This window comes from Phycodurus eques, chromosome 9 (genome assembly GCF_024500275.1).
Source record: "Phycodurus eques isolate BA_2022a chromosome 9, UOR_Pequ_1.1, whole genome shotgun sequence".
Lineage (NCBI taxonomy): Eukaryota > Metazoa > Chordata > Actinopteri > Syngnathiformes > Syngnathidae > Phycodurus > Phycodurus eques.
This window is the reverse complement of record NC_084533.1, coordinates 13,610,120-13,631,673: the sequence shown is the minus strand read 5'-3', so window position 1 is coordinate 13,631,673 and position 21,554 is coordinate 13,610,120. Positions and strand designations below refer to the sequence as shown.

Sequence of the window (21,554 nt, the reverse complement as noted above, 5' to 3'; positions counted from 1 at the left end):
ATAAATGTTAAATGAAGCTTAAAATAGGAAAGATTGGAACAGTTTCAGTGAACTCAGCTGTGTACTTTCTTGCTTGGCAAAGTTTAAATTAATCTTAGACTGGAATCTGTGATACACAGAAGAAAGAGAGATGGTTTGCTACCCTGAGGGCCTGTTTGATGTCTCTGTCATGTTTTCCCTCAATTACTGTAACTTTGTGCTTCTCAAAGCCTCATGCAGATCTTTGCTGTAATGAAATCTAGTATACTAGCGTTGATGTCATCACACATTAGACACAACTGCATTCACCCTTTAATGATGGCTTCCCTTTCTCTCTCTCTCTCTCTCTCTCTCTCTCTCTCTCTCTCTCTCTCTCTCTCTCTCTCTCTGGCTCTCTTCAACAGGTGGGACAATCAAAATGATGCATAGTACGTGCAGCGCGGAGCCGTATTGATGGATGTGTTAACGGACAACGGTCTCACACTGATTGTGAAGACTTCCCAGGCAGATAATGCAATTGCAGTGGAGAACACAGGTGAACTCACACTACCTACAGATAAAAACAAAAGAAACGGAAAATATTGGATTTTTTCTTTTCATCTGGGCGCCTCAAAGATAAGAGGTTCTAGGTTCAAATCTCAGGCTCCAGCCTCCTGCATTGGGTTGGCATATTTTCTCCAGATACTCCAAAAACAACCAAAAAGGTTAGGTTAATTAAGATTTTTTAAATGACCACAGGTGTGAATGCTTATTTGTCTACATGTGCCCTGTGATTGACTGGCAACCAGTCCAGGGAGTATCCCACCCAAAGCCAATTGGAATAGGCTTCAGTTCAGCCACGAACCTAATGAGGACAAGCCGTAAATGGATTGGTGATCATTAGAGCCAACTGCATGTGATCGGTGAACCAAAAGCACGGAGTTTCAGAGGAAGTTCTTTTGCTCAGAATATCATACATGGTGTGGTGGTCCCGAATGGTGTCGACACCGATGAAAGCCAATTTCTTCGGAGACAATGTGTGGAAAAGAGGCAGTAAGGGAGACAAGCTCTGGAATAAGGACAGTCATGAATCATGCTGCACTTACTCACCACTTATTATACACATCCTGTACTGGCTGAATTGATCTCCCTCAACTATTCACACAGGATATATCTTCTATTGAAGATGGAGCAGTAGGTAGCAAACACCTTCTGTAGTTGGCCTACCAGCTGGATGAGGGAAGACCCCAGGTGGCTGAGCTAGCTGCAGCTACATCAGCATTTTATGAATGTAAGAGCCTTGATATAACAAGGATAAGGTGCACGGGAGTTGCAAAGGAAGCAGATAGTGAGTAGAACAGGGAGATAGTCTGGATGCAGAGGTAGAAGTGATAAAAATGGAGGGGGAACTATCAAAAAAAATGCTTAAAAGTCAGCGGAAAAATCTAACCCAGCTATTTTCATTAGCTCTCCACTATAGTGATATGATATTGGAGGTATTTACCTCCACCAAGGAGCTTATATTTCATCGGCTGAGGGCTTTGTTTGTTTCTGTGTTTAACTTCCTGTCTGTTTTTTATTTATTTATTTATTTTTAGAATAAGTAGGTATTCTGTTAGTCCTACATGATATCTCATCATATCATTTATAAGCACTAATTCAATTCTAACTCATTAGCGTGCAGTGGACCTTTTTAACCTGAATACATTTTGTCAAGAAAACAAATATTTATCATTTATTATATTGACAGATGGATAAATTAGTATCTCATTGAATTATTAAGAACAACTGTGTGGAATTGATTGCTGATTCATCGTATCTTGAAGGAATTGAAAAGGAATTGCTGTCAGGGTAATAGGATTTTAGCAATTTTTTTCAAAGAAGAAACAACAATTGATTTAGTATGCTCTGACATTTAAAATTTATATAAATTAAATAAATATAAAATTCATGTTTTTTTTTTTATGTATTGAATATTATATCATTAATGTTCTCTGTGCTCTGCAATTGGCTAGTGACTAGTCCAAACTCAGCTGGGGTAGGCTCCAGCTCACCTGCGGCCCTTAATGAGAACAAGCGCAGTAGAGAATGGATGGATGAAGCATTTTCCCCATAGTTGATAAGCAAAAGACATATACGGTAGCCGTATAATATACTTTTATGAAAATAGCTTTTTCATTATTGTGTTTGGTAATTGGCTAGAATGAATGATACAGTTTGAGATTGGCTGGCAACCAGTTCAGGGTGTACCCCGCCTCCTGCCCGATGATAGCTGGGATAGGCTCCGGCACGCCCGCGACCCTAGTGAGTAGAAGCGGCTCAGAAAATGGATGGATGGATGGATGAATCATACAGTTCTGCTGCCTCAAAGTGAAGCACCCACACCCATAAAGTCTTTTTAAGTAGAAAATGGCCACCATGTTGCTATAAGGCAGTGGAACCATATTTTTCATAGCCACTTAGCAAAGAACGGTCATGATAATATTACAAATATATATATAAGTGTAAGTATACAATTAATAGGAATTGAATTCTTAGGATTTTTTTTATTTTAATTAGGTTAAAAATTTCTTAAGGGATGAATTAACAAATATGGTTCATAGCTCAATAAAGGTGGAGTTATCTATTGACTTGTTCATTCATGTGGTGTCATGGCATGTACGGTTGAATTTGTAGCAAGAGCTCCTGATAGAAAGTAGAGGTAGGCAAAGACAGTATCATGTGTGGATGTGTGTCATGTGACAAACTCACAAATTGAGTCACACTTGCCCATTTGTCTCTCTCCATGGTCCTGCTTTTGGCAAGGACGCATTCCACACACAGTCTCATCATGGCACAAGGCAACTCCAGCTTCCCTCAGGTGGATGAAACCCTGAATGTTGTGTCCTGAAATATGAGCCCAGTCTAGTCAGGTCTCATCTAGCTTGGCAGAGGGTTAGACTATCTAACATGGTCGGGCACAGTAGGGCGGAGGATCCCGACTCTTCACTGCCGCCTGCCAGCAGTCGATGTTGCTCCATATGGTCAGTGCGAATGTCAGTGCCAGATTGCATGAGCTGTTTCGCATTCAGCCTCCGTTTCTATTCAAAGACAGCTTGTCCTACAACACTATCAGCTCCATATATGAGTGTCTCATTCTATGAGAAATTCGGCTGCTATAATTGAAATACTTGTCTTACTCACATCTGCCATCTTACATGTAGAAGTAACATGACATTGTTGTCAGAAAGTGAATGTGTGGGTTCCGATCCCCATTTAACCTTTCATGTCAAACAGGATTTCTCAGTAAAGTCACTGCTCTAAGACACTCTGTGTGTGTGTGTGTGTGTGTGTGTGTGTGTGCATGTGTGTGTGCGTGTGTGTGTGTGCATGCCTGTGTGTCTTTGTGTACCTGCCTGACTGATCTGTGGCACATTCTGAACAGCTGAAGAGCTAATGGTCCAGCTGGAGACAGATGGCCCCTCGATAACACTATACCCCCGAAGCCCCCCACACGCATCATCTCTCTCTCTCTCTCTCACACACACACACACACACACACACACACACACATTCCAGGCATACACACACTGGGTATGAATTTCAATCTCATATGAAGCCAGTCTAAATACATTTTCAATACGCATTTAATGTTTTTCGGCAAATTGAACAGACTGTTTGGCATTGTAGGATTCCAACATAATAATTGAGTGGTGATTTGAGTAGTACTAATGAATATACTGGAGTACTGTAGGCTACACCTATGCTATTTGTATTTCTTTATTTTTACCAATTTCACTTTCATTGAAAATATTGAAACAACACCAACCTGCGTAATTCATTATAAAACAGATTTTATACCAGTGGTGGGCCGCGCATTTGGTACCTGGGCCTTCAGTGGGGACCTCAAATTATTCCACCTCTTTATACCACCACATCACATCACAATTATAGAAACCATCAATACCATGCTTGCATTATTGCAAATCTTTCCTGTTTGGTCTCCCCCACAAGTCACTACAAAAACTGCAGCTTCTCCAGGACTCTGCTGTCCGAGCTGCTGCTCACAAGGACCCCTTCACTCAGCACATCACTCCAGCCCTGCAACAACGCCACCAATACAGTGGCGGGGCTGGGGGTGCTATAATGCTATAAAACGCTGATTCCTTTCCCAATTTTCACCGATGAGGCACAAGGTTAGTGTTTGTGATACTGTGAGACAATGTTGATGTGAATTTTATTTTTGTTATTTGAACGATCCTGGGAGAACCAGAACATTAGTCCCGGTTCGAATCAGTTCTCAATTCTTTTCAGAATCAGAATCATCTTTATTTGCCAAGTATTTCCAAAAAACACACAAGGAATTTGTCTCCGGTTATTGGAGCCGCTCTAGTACGACGACAGACAGTCAATTGACAGAGAACACTTTGGAGACATAAAGACAAAAACAGTCACTGAGCAATAAAGGGTTGCTAGTTATCTGGTAATGCCGGTCGGTACAAATTTTATTTTCTTTATTTTTTTTTTGACAATTGTGCAAAACGATGCTGAGTCCTCTAGCACTTAGAGCAGTTTGAATGACTAATATAGCAATAGTCCGGTGCAATGACCATTGAGCAAAGGGCGCCGAGACTTCAAGGAATGTATGCAGTTTAAAATGACTAGCAGTGCGATAATCTTGGACAATGTTGATTGTGCAAATGTTGCAGATACTCCTCAGTCAGTGTGCAAATGGGGCACATGCTACTCTAAAAAGAGAAGCCACAAATTCAGTCTTCTCAGTGCTTTGTTCAAAAAAACAAGTGCTGGGTTCATCCATCACAGTCTGGTTTGGTGCTGGTACAAAAAAGGCCAAACTCCGAATGCAACAGCCGAAAAAAATCGTCGGTACCCCCTACGCACTCTTGAGGACTTGCACACTGCCATAACTAAGACAAGAGCATGCAAAATCCTCTTGGACCCTCCACATCCTGGTCACCACCTCTTCCAGCGCCTTCCCTTAGGTAGGCGCTATCGAACAATGCAAACCAAAACCAGCAGTCATTGCAACAGCTTCTTTCCTCTTGCCATTAACGTCTTAAACTGTTGACTTACAATTCCACTGTAACATGCTGCCAATTTCGCACATCTGTGTTGAGACACTACTACATTATTTGTGCCCTCACTGGGTAGTCTCGTCACTCTGCGCTACTTGCATATCTGTTGTTGTCCAAAAATGGCCACCCATGTGTTTGACTACTTGACTCCAACTTTTCGGCTGGCCTGAGCGCAATAAAAAAACACCGGGAGTAAATAGAGAGGGAAATCACAACTGTTGCGTTCTTTGCATTTTGTGACCGTGCACGACTGACCAATGGTCAAGCAGAACAACGGGGACGTGCCCTTCCTTGACAAGTCATTATATTGACAACGGGGATTTTCAAATTAAAAGTCAGTGCTTGCAGACTAATGTTATTGCGTTTTATGCATAAACTGTGTATTTACACCCCGAAACCACCAAATGGAACCAGAGACCAAGCTGCTTATCTCCTATTACTAATATCTTAGAAATGGAGCCATGGTGCCATTTTCAAGTTTAACCGTGTGGCCAAATTTCAGCCCTCTCACCTTGGCCTTTAACTGATTTGTCTTTGGTGGAAAACATTCATTCCTTTTCCATACCGCTTATCACTAGGGTCGCGGGCGTGCTGGAGCCTATCCCAGCTATCTTCGGGCAAGAGACGGGGTACACCCTGAACTGGTTGCCAGCCAATTGCAGCGCAGGGCACATATAAACAAAAACAATTACGTGCACTCACTTTCACACCTATGAGCAATTTAGCAGTCTTCAAATGACCTCCCATGCATGTTTTGGGGATGTGGGATGAAACTGGAGTACCTGGAGAAAACCCACACAGGCACAGGGAGAACATGCAAACTCCACACAGGTGAGGCCAGATTTGAACCCAGGTCCTCAGAACAGTGCGGCAGATGTACTAACCAGTCGCCCACCGTGCCGCCTGGTGGAAAACATAAAAGTCCAAAAAATGTCCCAAAAAAGTTATGCATAAGGGCTGGACTACAATTCATTCATGTAAACCCTCAAAATTCATTTTAAACGATGCTGTCTGTATTGATAGGTGCTGTGTGCTGTTTCTACCCCAAGGTGTCAGTAAAGCCGAAGGCATGGAGTTCAATGACTGGATGACGTTATGTTGGGGGGAAAAAACAAAAACACTACCTAGTCACGTCAGTGTGATGGGTTTCTACAGTACACTGTCCTTTCCTATGTTCGAAAGGAAGCACCTTTTTATCTCTTTCTGACTATATGATCCATTCCACAAAGGTTAAGGAAAGGTGCTATAAAGGTTCAAACACTGTAGCTCGTTAGAAGAGTTGACTTTCCAAAGAGTCCCTAAGTCACATGCTCAAAAACGAAGGCGCTGATTGGCCGAAGAGGAGATCTGTGCATCGCCGATCAATTGCTTTTGGATGTCTGTCACAGCTAATTTGAAATTATTTGTCGAACTGAATATGAAATGATCAAACTAAATGTGAAAACATATCATTAGAATTTTTTATTGCAGATTAAATAATTTTACATTCACTTTCAAGTTTATTGGACTTCAGTTCCAAACTAATGAATTCAATTTTAAATTATATTATTCATATTCAGTTTTGAAATGCAATGTTTAAAAGTAAACGATACAAATTAAAATTACGTTGTTCAAATTCAGTTTTTAATACAATAATTCAAGTTTAGAAATTCAAATATAAATGATTCAAATTCTGTTCCTGCTGGCACATATTTCTGCCTATAGTGGTACTTATGCAATCGTTTTTCAATGTACGTCAATCATATGGTTGTGGTAATGCTCAAAATTAAGTGGTTTTCCTGGGGGAAGAGGGTTAGGAGCCCTCAGTATAAGAGCCAAACAAATACAAGTAAAGCCTTTGTTTTGTTTTTTTAATCGAATTGACTTGTTTTGTCGGCACGATGGACGACTGGTTAGCACATGTGCCTCACAGTACTGAGGACTCGGGTTCTAACCCGGCCTCCCTGTGTGGAATTTGCATGTTTTCCTCGTGCCTGTGTTGGTTTTCTCCGGGTAGTCCGATTTCCTCCCACATTCCAAAAACATGCATGGTAGGTTAATTGAAGACTAAATTATCCGTAGGTGTCATGTGAGTGTGAATGGTTGTTTGTCTATTTGTACCCTGCAATTGGCTGCCAACTAGCTCAGGGTGTACCCCGAAGCCAGCAGAAATAGGCGCCAGCACACCCGCGAAGTGGGGATAAGCGGTTCAGAGAATGGATGGATGGATATCTTGAGTCACTGTCAATCTTTACTTCATATGAAACTATAGTATGGTCATGCTGTACCTTCTCATAAAATGGTGCGAACAAATCATGTGCTGGTGCGACCAACTTAAAAAGTGCTATTCGTGCAAAAGTTAGTGTAGAGCCATGCTCATAATTCACATAATGCTCAACAATCCATTAAATGACTAATCGCTTACTGTCTTAATATTCCTATGCCTGCTGCAAATTCTATATTTGTGGAAGAAAAGTTCCTTCTCACTGAACAGATGTGTTAGTATCATCAGTGAGGCCAGTTGTATGCTGTCAGTTTATAGGGAACTGGTGGCAAATACAGTACAGTATATTGCTGTGATGTTCTTGCAAGTTTAGAAGTTGCCACAATTCCACATTAGCTTACTTTGAGAGTAAGCTACAGGATGCATATTTCTCAGGAGATTGCAGTCGTTAAATGATTTAGCATACATGTATGCTTTTTATGACCAGCAGGCAACATTTCTGCAGGACAGAAGCCCATGAGACGCGCTCTTGCAAATTTCATTACCTCTCTGAATCACTCTCAGATCATATGCATATTCTAAGTTGTGCTCAAAAGCAACACACACATGGTGAGGACTGTTTTGTCAAGCAGTCTTCCCTGATGCATTTACACTTACATCAATAATGATTTGGCACATCTATAAAAAGATGGTCGTGACCGAAAGAACAAGATCCCGGATACAAGCGGCCAAAATGAGTTTCCTCCCCAGGGTGTCCGGGCTCTCCCTTAGATATAGGGTGAGAAGCTCTGTCATCCGGGAGGATCTCAGAGTAGAGCCGCTGCTCCTCCGCATTGAAAGGAGCCAGAGGAGGTGGCTGGGGCATCTGATTCGGATGCCTCCCGGACGCCTCCCAGGTGAGGTGCTCCGGGCACGTCCCACCGGGAGGAGACCCCGGGGACGCGCTGGCGAGACTACGTCCTTCGGCTGGCCTGGGAACGCCTCGGGATCCCCCCCGGAAGAGCTGGATGAAGTGGCTGGGGAGAGGGAAGTCTGGGCGTCCCTGCTAAAGCTACCGCGACCCGACCCGGATAAGCGGTAGAAAATGGATGGATGGATGGATGGATAAAAAGATGGGTAACATTGCTTGTTAACCTCTAAGAATGCATTCATTTTATTTGTTTTTTTTTTTTTACTTTTTAATTTTCCAATAAGAATCGGCGTGGAGTCTCAGCAGAGGGAATGCACACAGAGACAGGTACGGATGATATTACGTCTACAGTTTCCAACATATGGGCTCGCCATGTACCAAATATACGTAACTGCCTCCACGGCTGTGATCTAATTATGCAGCCCAAACACATTTATCTGCCTGCTACTACAAGCCTGCTTCTGTGGATTTTGATTGTTCCTCATCAGTCTTCGACTGATTAAGACAATGTCCCAATCAGCCTTCTGAAAACCACCCAAAAATGAAAACCCATTAACTTTGTAACTAGCACCTTTGTGGATTTAATTTTGTGTTGTCATATAAATGTTAGGGGTTGGAGTCGTTTAAAAAACATATCTAATTAATTTGAGTCTTTTTAATTAATTAAACTTCATTAATCACATTTTAATCGTATACCAATATTTGTACTAAAATCAGCATATTTTTAATTTTAATGGCTTTCAGCGGACAACTGAATCAAATAATTGACACACATGGGAATATTGTTGATGCTGTAGAAATGCATTTAATTGCATAAGCACATAAAACAACAGCAAAAGAAAAATGCTGCAGTTAAAAAAAGGCTGCAATCAAAGAAAACAACAGCAAACGAAAAAGGACGCATTTTGGCTGGCATGTTTCAGCAGCCGCTGTTTCGTTTAGAAAACGCTATTGCGAAAACGCTTCTTTTTAGTAACTGCTTTTTCCTCCAGAAAAAGATGTTGCCAAAATGCTTCTTTTTGGTACCTGCTTTTTCCTCCGGAAAGAGCTGTTGACGTAAATCCTGGCTGGCTAGCTAACTGGGAACATCGGCTTCACGAGCCAGCTAGTTAGCTCAGCTGCTAGTTAGCAGTAGCTGGCTCGCTCTCATGATTCACCTGCCATGATGTGTTGAATAAATCTTGCACAACTTGATCCAGTTAATCTGCCGCAGTAGCTGTCTGCCATGAACATCAATGCAGCAACAGGCACAGCCATCGGACGCCTCATTCCGCAGAGATTTTCGCTTTGGGGGAGACGGCTCTGTGATCCATGTGATCGGTTACAGTAGTTATTGTACAAATGAGTATATGCGCATGCGCACTAAATCAAAATGCTGATGGCCGTAAACAATGGAAGTGCTGCTTTGCAGCATGACAGCTCTTGTCAGAATAAAGTATGTAATATGTTATTCTTTGACTTGTTTTGATTCGAATGCAAAAATTATTAATTTGGAATTAATTTTTTCAGACGTTGCGAATCAATTCGAATCACCACTGATTTGAAGCTCTAGTGTGTGTGTGTGTATGTATATATATATATATATATATATATATATAGAAAGAGAGAGAGAGAGAGAGAGAGAGAGAGAGAGACCATATATATATCTGTGTGTGTGTCTGTGTTTGTACTGTATTTACGTATCACACTCTAGAGCCCTGTCTCGTTTAAAAAAAATATATAAGAATTCGGATTTCCAGCACCACGCTGGAGTACATTATGCCCTCATGCATCCCTGCAAATGTTTTGTGCGTGAGACACACATCAAACGAGATCCCTGTCTATGTGTGCGTATTTACACACGGACATACTCACAATGTGCCGTGAAAAGGTATTGGTCCCCTTGTCAAATTCTTCTATTTTTTAATTGTTTCCCCCATTTTAATGTTGAAGATCAAACAACTTAAAATGCTCTTTTTAAATGTTGATTTCATTTATTAAGGAAAAAAACTATAACTAGTTACCTGGCCCTGTGTAAAAAAAAGTAATGCCCCCCTAAATCAGTTTCTGTAACTGGCAGTGAGTCTTTCACATCTCTGTGGAGATATTTTGGCCCACTCTTTCTTACAGAATTGTTCGAATTGAGCAAAAATGGAGGGCTTTCGAACATGAACGGCCTTTTTAAGGTCATGCCACTGCATTTCTGGACTTTGACTAGGCCACTTCAAAACCTTCATTTTGTTTTTTTAAGCCATTCAGAAGTTGACTTGTTGGTGTATTTTGGATCATTATCCTGCTGCTGGGTAGGGTTACCAACTTGTTAGCACATCTGCGTCACAGTTCTGAGGACCCGGGTTCAAATCCAGCCTCGCCTGCGTTGCGTTTGCATGTTCTCCCCGTGCCTGCATGGGTTTTCTCCGGGCACTCCGGTCTCCTCCCACATCCCCAAATCATGCATGGTAGGTTAATTGACGACTCTAAATTGTCCGTAGGTGTGAATGTGGGTGCGAATGGTTGTTTGTTTGTATGTGCCCTGCAATTGGCTAGCGACAACTTCAGGGTGTACCCCGCCTCTCGCCCAAAGATAGCTTGGATAGGCTGCGGCATGCCCGCAACCCGAGTGAGGAAAAGCGGTACAGAAATGGATGGATGGATATCCTGCTGCAGGGCACGGTTACCAACTGGTTAGCACATCTGCCTCACAGTTCTGAGGACGCGGGTTCAAATCTGGCCTCGCCTGTGTTGCGTTTGCATGTTCTCCCCGTGCCTGCGTGTGTTTTCTCCAGGTACTCCTGTTTCCTCCCAAATCCCCAAAACACGCATGGGAGGTTAATTGAACACTCTAAATTGCCGGTAGGTGTGAATGAGAGTGTGAATGGTTGGTTGTTTGTATGTGCCCTGTTGGGTTGGGCATCGTTTGAATTTGAGCAAATTGAACAGCTTGAGGCCACAAACTGATGGCTGAACATTTTCCTTCAGGATTTTCTGTGAAAGACCAGAATTCATGGTTTCATCAATCACAGCAAGTTGTCCAGGTCCTGAAGGAGCTAATCAGCCCAAGATCATCACACTACCACCACCATGCTTGACTGTTGGTATGATATTCTTTTTCTGAAATGCTGTGCTACATTTAGGCCAGATGTAACGAGACACACACCTTACAAAAAGATCAACTTTCATCTTGTCAGTCCATGTAATCTCCCAAAAGTCTTGGGAATCATTCAAATGTTTTTTTGACAAACAATTATTCACACTCACATGCACACCTATGGACAATTTAGAGTCCTCAATCAACCTATCATGTGGGAGGAAACCGAAGTACCTGGAGAAAACCCACGCAGGTACGGGGAGAACATGTAAACGCCACACAGGCAAGGCCGGATTTGAACCCAGGTCCTCAGAACTGTGAGGCAGGTGTGCGAGCCAGTCGTCCACCGTGTCACCCCACTGTAAATTTACTACATGTACATTGACTGAATGACATATAAACATTTTGTTATAATTTAAGATTTTAAGAATGCTGCGATTGACTGGTGACCAGTCCATTGTGAACTCTTGCCAAAAGTGAGCTGGGATAGGCTCCAGTTCACCCATGACCCAGGTGGATGGATAGACTGCAAGTCCAGCTACAAAACATAACCAAAAAAACACAATAAAACAGCCCATCTACACACAAACACGACAGAATTCAGTATTTTGCCATTATTTCAAAACAGTTGCAGTGCATAGATATTACTTTCATAACATTTCCATCCATCCATCCATTATCTGAGCCGCTTATCCTCACAAGGGTCGCGGGAGCGCTGGAGCCTATCCCAGCTATCATCGGGCAGGAGGCAAGGTACACCCTGAACTGGTTGCCAGCCAATTGCAGGGCACATACAAACAAACAACCATCCACACTCACATTCACACCTATGGGCAATTTAGAGTCTTCAATTAACCTACCATGCATGTTTTTGGGATGTGGGAGGAAACCGGAGTGGCCGGAGAAAACCCACGCTGGCACGGGGAGAACATGCAAACTCCACACAGGCGGGGGCGGGGATTGAACCCCGGTCCTCAGAACCGTGAGGCAGACACTCTAACCAGTCGTCCACCGTGCTGCCTCATAACATTTCAATGATTAAAATATTTACATTTTAGGTGACCCAACTGCATACCTTTTTGTATGCAGGAATTATACCAAATTATTGTGAGAACAAGCTGAACATGTATTGCAATTGTGGCTGCTAACATCTCAGTAAGTCCTTTAAATAGTGATTTGGAGATGTGGAGTTTTGTAGCTTTGTTGTTTACATGTATGCCACTACAGTGTGTTTATAATGACGCAAGTGAATCATAACTACACTGTACGCTTCTTATTTTACTGTTTTAGATTTGTTGATTTCTTTCCTTTCCACATCCTATACCATTGAACTCGAGTCACTGTCACGACTCATTTCAGTGTTGATAGTACATGATATTGCATCTATAGTAGTCACAAACTGAATCAGTACAGTCCTTGCTGGATGAAATTTCCAAGTCTGGCGGTTAATTAACAGTAACTGTATTTCACGGCCACAGAACAAATAAAAAAAATGCTGCATATTTACTTTGGAGTAACTGAAAGAACTAAAATATATTTTCTTTTTCCCAGCAGGGGTATGTGAGCAGAGTGGTGACCTGAGTCTATGCAGACTTGTTGATGCTGCTCTCCATCCCCCACCTTCTCCTGCTGTGGAGTCATCACAGCGACTCTGCCCAGCACACCAGAGAACCACACACATATCACCAACTCTCTCCTTCCCCCTCCAACTTGGCACTGACTCCTCTCTGAGTCTGACAGCAGCTCCATGCCCTCCCTCCCATGAGGTTCCAACCCTAGTCCCTAACTTTCAAAACAGCCCCAGTGCCGCATCACTTCCCAATCCAGCTGTAAACTCCTGGGGCGCAACGGGAGATACACAGAAGAGCATTCTGTTGCCTGCTGCCACCTCTCTGTCACTAACAATGATGGAGCCTGACAACGTATCGACCCTGACAGAGGACTGTCTCCTTCAGCAGAGCCGCACTTGCCTCGGTTGCTTTATTGAAACCTGCGACACAACCTCCGTACAGGACCCACCACATGAGCCTAGCACGAGCCCTAATTCAGAAACTGGACTAAGTGTGCAGATAGGGGACGTGAACCGTGAGGATTTCTCTGACATCAACAACATCAGCATCCAGTGCCTGAGCCATGCAGGGGAGGCAGTGAGTCATTACGGAGAACAGCTCCTCTCTGACCAGCTACTTAGTTTTCCCCTGCCGAAAGCCTCCGATGAAGCCAAGAGGGTGGAAGGAAACAAAACTACAAATGACTGTGATGACCCCCAGGATGATGCAACAACTAAAAACTTGTATGAAGGACTGTTACTGGACAAAGTCAGTGGGGAGGAAGTACTGTTGGCTAACGCCAGCCAGGACTGGGGCTACTTTGAATCCTTCATCAGCGAGAGTAAGATGGAGCTGCTGGATTTATGTTCTAAGAATGAGCTGTCAGTCAACCTCTTCTCTGAGGAAGATGTTGACAATTTATTTGATGACGAAGATGACGACTCTACATTAAGCAGTGACGTTTGTTCGCTTAAGATTCGTTACGAGTCATTTCAGGACAACATGAGGGAAAAAACTAACGTGCTCCAGGAGGAGACACAGTTTAATTTTTTTCCTAGTGTCCTGGCTAACTGTGCCAAGAAAGAAGAAGGAGTAGGCGTCTTGAGGAGGAGTGTTGATGAGGTTCAGCCCAAAACCGATGAGCTCATCCTGCAACCAGAACAAGAGGAAAGCCCGGGGGACTGCAGTGGCCAAAGTCCTCTTGACGGCTCCCAAGGCTCACCCATGTCAACACCTAAGGTAAATTATGTAATAGACTTTAATTCTACTGAGGAATCAGGAGAATTCAGTGATGACAGCTCCTGCACTGGCTCCTCCTCAGACACTGTGCAGGAGGGTAAATTTAAGAAGGGTCACTCCAAAAGATTCCTTAGTCCTTCAAATCCACTTAACTATGGTTTGCGCTCTAAAAGAAAGGTTCGATACAGTGATGATTACTTATATGATGTTGACTCGCTTGAGAGTGAGAAGAATGCTGAGAAAAAAGAGAAATCCCCACCTGGTCAGAAAGAAGAAGAAGATGTAGATTGGTGTCCCAAAAAACGAAGGAAATCATGTCGTAAAGAGCCACCCGTGGTTATCAAGTACATCATCATCAACAGGTTTAAAGGAGAAAGACTCATGTCGGTGAAACTGGGAAAACTAAACCCTGTGGATGGTACTGTGAGCTTAAACGCCAACACAATAAGCAAGTATGAGACACTGGCTCCACTGAAGGATTACTGGCAGGCGAAGCAAAGAGAGAGACAGGAGCAGCTTAAGCTGGTCGCCAGAGATAGACAACAACGTGGTTTTCATCTTAACGGACGCCACCATCGCCCTTTTTATTCTGGTCATCCTAAAAGAAAATACAAGATCGCAAACAGACTAAAGGTTCAGAGGATTCACACTGTGGAACAATCAGTCATTGTACATGGTTCTCTGCCCTCTGATCAGGCCCATGGTGGTGTCTCTAAAGAGGAGGGCACCCTCATGGTGGAGGAGATAACAGCAACTTCGAACATCCCAGTCACATTGGACTTAAACTCCATCTCTGACACAGTTATAATCAAGAGTCGCTCACAAGAGAGGGAGGAGAGAGAGGGGAGGAGGTTGGGAAGAAATAAAATGGTCAGGATAAGAAAATTCAAAAGCGAGGCCAGGTTGAGAAGCCTGAAAAAGAAAGAGGCAGAAGGAGAAGAGAAGAGCCTGACAAATGAAATTGATGCCACTGCAGCAAACACGGAGGACCTTGCTGCTGGGCTAAAAGATGCAAGCATGCACTCAACCACAGCCAAACCAGATTTCTCTGACAGTGTCATCACAACTGACACCGACAAGGTGAAGTTCCCATTTGTTTCATCCTCTTGCTCTCCTGGCAAAGCATCACCCTCAGAGGAGGTGGAAACTGGTGTTCCTGTCATCCCAGGGGGCTACCTGCAGACTCTGCTAGATGCTACAGACTCCTCTGGAGGTACATCTATCCCATATTTCCCTCAGCAGCCCTCCAGGCAACAGTATCCTGTGGGCCTTTCCCTAGAGGAGAAACAATTTTGCTCTCTTCAACTTGCTCAAAGCTGTGTACTCTCCCCTCCTTCAGAATCAGAACTTCAACAGTCTCCCCAGAATTGCCCCAGCTTCCCCCAAATGTGGCATCCACAGCTCTGCACCAATAATAGCCAGAATTTTGGACCTGAGACCCCTGAGACCCCCATCTTACCCAACAGCTTTCCAGCTGCTGTTCCCATAAGTGAGAACTTGCCCGTTTCTAACTACAGCCAAGTAAGCCCTGAGGGTGAGCGGATACTTTACGAGAAGAGCTACCTGACTGAGCCTGGACTACAACCTGGGGCAGATCTGCAAGTGTGTCAGTCAACCTGTGTAGAGGGCCAGGTGCAATACCAGAGGGGGTCTCTGTGCACTGACAATGGAAGACTCATCAGCTACGACTCAGTAGGCTCCTTATCAGCCTCCTCAAGCAATTACAGTTCACTAAGCCTCAAATCTTGTGAGCGAGAGGGTGAGGAGGAGGGTAGGGACAGTTTCTTAGCACATTGCAGTCCAAAAATGGTGATTCAGCAGAGTATGGATGCCCTCACACCCCTCAGAGAGTCTTCAGACCTGCTGGACATCTCCAACTTTACCCCTGACAAATTTAGACACTCGTCATTGTCAGAGCTTTCCCCGCCTGAGACGCCCAACCTCTCCCCACAGGTTGCGGGACGTGAAATGAAGATACCTGGGAATGTTGGAAAATATCAAGATGTGAATGATATTTCTACAGAGCGCAACAGAGACGTCAAGTGGAACTGTGACATTATGCAGCAACAGGAGCACACAGGAAATGCCTACACAGTGGAGGACAGTCAGTTTCCACTGCACAACTTTAATAGCCAGGATGTCTTATGTTTAGATAAAAAGGGGGAACTGGGGACTACAGAATTTAATGAACAGAATGATGAAATGGCAGAGGCCAAAAGCATCAAGTCAAAGAGGAAAGGTAATTACAAACAGGCAGCTGCAGGACAGAGCCCAAAAAAAGTCCGGGCCCCCAGAACTCCCAAGTCAGAAAAGGTAAAAACCCCCAAACAGAATTCCCGTTCAACCAAAAAGATTAAGGCCATGTTAGAGGGTAAGGCAGCGAAGAATCAGGTAGAGGGGTGTGGTACAGGCCTGACTGACAGCACAAGCAGCGGGGACTGGTGTGGCACTGGCTGGTCAGAGAGCAACAGCCTAGTCGGAGACGACCAGAGAGAGTTTGAGGAGCCCTCCAATATTCTGTCAAACATTGTCTCTGGCATGGCTGAGGTACAGAGATTCATGATGGCCTCCATTGAGCCACTGTGGAATCCAATGTCTGAGGCCGGTACACCATCTGAGGCCAATAGCCTCAACCTAAAGACCCTTAAAATCTTGGCGGGCACTGAATCCGATCTGAAGAAAAAGGGTGCCATGCTAACAGGGGCTGGAAGAGGCAGGAAGGCAGGGGGGAAAGGAGGGAAAAACCAGGCCAAATTCAACCCCACACATCCCTTATTTCCTCAGCTAGCTCTGGGTTGTGACATGTTTGACAAACCCAACTTTATTAACCCTGGGCCTGCACACAAAAAGCTGTACCGCCACAAGACCAGTGCGAAATTTCCTCGCATTGAAACGCTGAAGGGGAAGCGAGCTGAGAGAGATTCAAATAAGGACATAGCACTGATGACCTCTTTTGAGAAACTGAGGTAATATTTTGTTATCAGCTGCTGTTGCACCCCCTTTTCTCCTTCGCCCACAATACCTGAGCCCTCCCTCACAAGCATACCTACACTGACACTATGCCAGAGCTGCATGAGAACTAAGTTCCCCCTTGATTTCTCTCACTTCCTTTAACCCCGAAAAGGAAATTAATATCTGCATGAAAAACTTCTTGTACGTTGCAAACTACCTATTGAGTGATTGTGTCAAGCTTGATTGAGATTTAAAACAACCATGGCTGCATTTTCCTTGCTTTTGTTGTTTCTGCTTCGTTCTTCTTATAGTCGTTTTTATTTCTTATTTTTGTCAGGGGAAAAAAAAGAGAATAACCCTTGAAAAATGTTCCGTAAGCTTTTTGAGGAGCTTTGTTTTTGTATTTTCTCAGCAAAACATGCTCCCCTGAAGTATGTATTTATACCCTTTCCCTCTAAAGATGTAGCTATATACACAAATGCATTGAGTGACATGAACGCACCCTTCCTCCTCATCTGTTTTTGTATGCAGAATGTGGATGTCCTGTTGTTGCTGTCCTTCATACACTGCCTGGCTCATTACAAGAGGAAAACCTACAATTAATGAGCCTTATTTAATCCCAAGGCATCTTGAAAACACAAGATGGGACCATTTTGTATTGATGACATATCAGACGTCTTTTTCCCCCTCAAGGCCGGAATTATTTTCTTTTGTCAAGCCCTTCTTTTTCTTCTGGAGCGTGGAGAAACTGATTATCTACATTTACATTTTTACGCCTTGCAAAGTCATAAAAGCTTCACCCTCAGAGTATTTTTGTCATTGTTGCTGTACAGGGACATGCAATATTTGCAACAACAAAAAAGAGATAATTATACCTTAATCAATGTGCCAAAAGTAACAATGCTGTGTAAATGACCTCTTATATATGTGTGAATATTGGCTGTTCCTACAGTATATTCTATCTACTGGAATATTGGCTCCTTACAGAGACTTACCACAACAGGAAATCTTTGTTTGGGACTCTCTCTTCTCTCGTCTGATGAAAGGCACCAACAGCTAGCAGTGGTACACCACCACTCACTAAACCAAATCAGAAACACTCTTCTTATGCCCCCTGCCCCCCCCCCCTCCCTCCCCCCACCACCATCACACTTTGTTTGCCAAATTCAATTTACCTCAACATCGCCTGGCACTGAAAAGCAAAAAGAGAGAGAAAAAAGGGGAAATCTGCTCTGAAGGCTACTGAAGTGGAAGAGGATGAGAGGAAGATGTAGTCAAACAAGTTTTCAGTGGACTGAGGAGAATGTAGTAAAGATGTTTAGTGCTAAGCAAGGAAATTATTTGTCAGTTGGGGCTGAGCCTCACTGAATAGCTGTTTTGGACTGAAAATTCAAGGCAGTTTATAACACAGAAATGTAGATGTACGCATCATTCCTGAATGGGCGTTGGACATGACATCCTTTGCAGTTCAATTCCATGTGAATGAGAAAGCGATTTTCAGTACAAATGGAATCTTGTAAATGAAGGAAAGCATGTGTTTTCATTAATTCCATGTGGAAAGCTCATTTTTACATCGTTTTCTTCACATTCTTGTGGAGTTTCTTTTTTAATAATGTATATCCCGGTACTATGTATTATTTGCACCATATGTGCATTCACTTTCTGATTATTTCTGCTTACTTTTTCCATGGTATATCGTTGTTTTCATCATGGTTGTCTTTAATTGTCATCAAAATTTTGGTCCATGTTTTGGCAGAAGATCAATAGCATATGAGTGCATAGTTTTAAAAAAGATATGAAAACAATTGCATTCCATTTTTTTTAATCAACGACTGCTCATTCGTTACTGATTAAAGATTCAACCTTAAACACAATCGATCTGTTGCAAATGGCTGCAGAAAAATATTTTATAAACTGTTTTTAAAGAAGATGCAGCTTCTTTTACAGATATATACACAGGATAAAGGCCTGTGTTATTTTGGGACATTTTATTTTAAGGCGATGAGTGCAGAAATGGAAACTTAAAAACGGGCCTTGTCACAAAGACCATTGTGGCACAAGGATGATGGTAATAACCTCAAATCAAATTGCTTTTTTTCTTTACCCTCTGCCCTGATCCTTGCATTTCTTTCCTCCAGAATATCAGGGTTAGGACCAAGACGAGCTGCTGATAGGAAGCTCCACATGGGTTACAAACCCATTTAGTCTGCCTTCTCTCATTTCTGCCTATTGTCATATTGAATGTACTTATCTAAGTTTTGTTTTTCTTTTTGATTTGAAAATGTGCCACTGTTGAGCTGCCTCATTTTAATGGTGCTAAGAAAGCTGACATTTTGTTTTGTTTTATTTGTTTTCCCAGAAGTAACAAAAAAGAAATGCAAACTAGATTAGGTTCCTAATCCTCCTTATGAATGTATATTATAATGTTATGTTTGATGTATTCACTTCATTATTCTTTGACATTGACTGGAATTACTTTTGCTCTTTTCATTAAAATATTGCCAAGCTTTATATATACTGTCTAGAGTTGTTACCAGAAGGAATCTTAATGAACTCTTGACACAACAAAATCTTGTATATTTTTTGTGTGCCAATTTGTAACATATTTTGTAAGTGTATATTTTTCTTAGAAAGTGCTGTGAAGTATTTGTGTGTGTGAGTAACCTTTTATGCGCCTCTATGGGCAGTGGAAAGGATATACAATGACAAGTTTCTGGTTTTAAAAACCAAAATATGAAAGTATCAACAAAAAACTAGAAATATTTACATTTTGTTGGGAGTTTTTGTAATAAGATCATGATCTTGTTGTGAGAGTGTTGTGTTGCTGTGTAAAACACAAATAAGCAAAGAAAAAAAAGAAAACTTTGGCGAGAAAAAATATAATTTGTGAACAATTTGCTGTTTTATAGATTTTCATGTAAATTATTCGAGTATTCTTTTTTTGTTTGTTTTGTTTTGTTGTAACTGTTGCAAAGGTTTTAAATATTTGTGATCAAGCCTGTATGGTGATAATGTAATATTGGTAAATTGCTGAGTTTTGTAATAATGTTTATGGAGTAAATATACAAATTAAAATAAGATTTTGAATGCTGCTTTCTGAAGAGAATCGGGTTGTGTTATTCAACCGTTGTCTAAGTCCCTCACTTCAGCATAGGTGCTAATGAATTACTTTGTAATGGATAGAGAGACAGGCAGATAGAGAGAAAGACAAATAAAGATGATTCTGATTCTGATTCTGAGACAGACATAAGGAAAGAGAGAGTGAGAGTTTATTAAATAAGATATTTTAAAAAATAAACCTAGTACGTAAAAGATTTGAATACAGAACAAAAATTAAAGTCATAATACCATGCAGTCTAAAGGTCCGGAACAAGACTTTTTGGAAAAAATAGAAATTAATATTGCCAACACTTTTTGCACATTAAAATTGCCACAAATAGTCTCGTTCCTGGTGGACCTTTAATAGGAGTCTCTTTCCTGGTGGACCTTTAATAGAAAGAATTGGGAGGATTGGGCACTGCTCCTGAAAATAGAGCATCATTCATCCCAATTAGACCTTCCATATTCGCAATATTGTAAGATTCTTTGGCAAAAGACATTTTAATTCAGATCTAATTAGCACTTAGGGTCAGGCATAGCTTGAATGATTGCTCATCCATAACTCTGAGCTGGGCATTGTGGTCCACACTGCAACTCATTCTCGCTTGCTTAATTGGAGCTGGAGCTACTGTCTGAGACCATAAAAACACCCTGTGATGTATGCCTCCAAAATTGTCAGGTGGTAATAATATTGTGTTTGTTCCATAGACAGCCATAGCAGTTAAGTAAGCGAATTATAAAATATAGAGTGTCTCATGCAATGGTTCTGGTATACACCTTCAGTTAATTGTTTTGTCAGTGTTTTTTTTTAATTATTATTTTTTAAGGAGGAACAGTTTTGAAGGACTATGAATGAAAATGTGCAACTTTCTTTTCCCCCAGTCAACAAACACATTGACATACTGTACTTTGTTTGACGAGCAGACTCAAATATTTCCTAACTGCATAAGCAGCTCCATTAAGAATGCAGCCTTATGGGGGGGGCACAAGCCAGTGCAAACAGTAGGCCGGTCCCAACCCCGGATAAATGCAGAGAGTTGCGTCAGGAAGGCCATCCGGCTTAAAACTTTGCCAAACAAAAATGAGCGTTCATCCAAAGAATTCCATACCGGATCGGTCGTGGCCTGGGTTAACAACGTCCGCCACGCGCCGGTGGAAATTCAGCTACTGTGAGTCGAAGTCGAAGAGGTGGAAAGCGGGTTCTTCGGGACAAAGAGAAGCGGAAACCACAGAGCCTAGAACTGAATGTGGGGACTTTGAATGTTTGGACTATGACGGGAAAATCTCAGGAGTTGGCTGACATGCTGATTAGGAGAAAGGTTGATATATTGTGTGTCCAAGAGACCAGGTGTAAAGGCAGTAAAGCTAGAAGTTTATCGGCAGGGTTTAAATTATTTTACCATGGTGTAGATGGGAAGAGAAATGGAGTCTGGGTTATTTTAAAAGAAGAGTTGGCGAAGAATGTCATGGAGGTAAAAAGAGTATCAGATTGAGTGATGAA

The 21,554-nt window shown here is 42.3% G+C and overlaps 1 protein-coding gene across 5 annotated transcripts in view; it reads left to right on the top strand.

Annotated features, from left to right (window-relative positions):
• nexmifb (neurite extension and migration factor b) overlaps positions 1 to 20,030 on the top strand; it is a 109,564-nt gene extending 89,534 nt beyond the window's left edge. The window contains exons 1-4 of one of the 5 annotated variants that reach the window (XM_061686524.1): positions 426 to 514; positions 11,105 to 11,220; positions 12,765 to 16,968; positions 17,486 to 20,030. In XM_061686524.1, coding sequence (XP_061542508.1) covers positions 11,130 to 11,220; positions 12,765 to 16,968; positions 17,486 to 17,834 — 4,644 coding nt within the window. In that variant the 5' untranslated portion in view covers positions 426 to 514; positions 11,105 to 11,129 and the 3' untranslated portion in view covers positions 17,835 to 20,030. Of the gene's footprint in view, positions 1 to 383; positions 515 to 11,104; positions 11,221 to 12,764 lie in introns of those variants that run through there. The other 4 variants (XM_061686526.1, XM_061686525.1, XM_061686527.1 and 1 more) reach the window with 4 other exon arrangements.
• Positions 20,031 to 21,554: the final 1,524 nt, after the last annotated feature.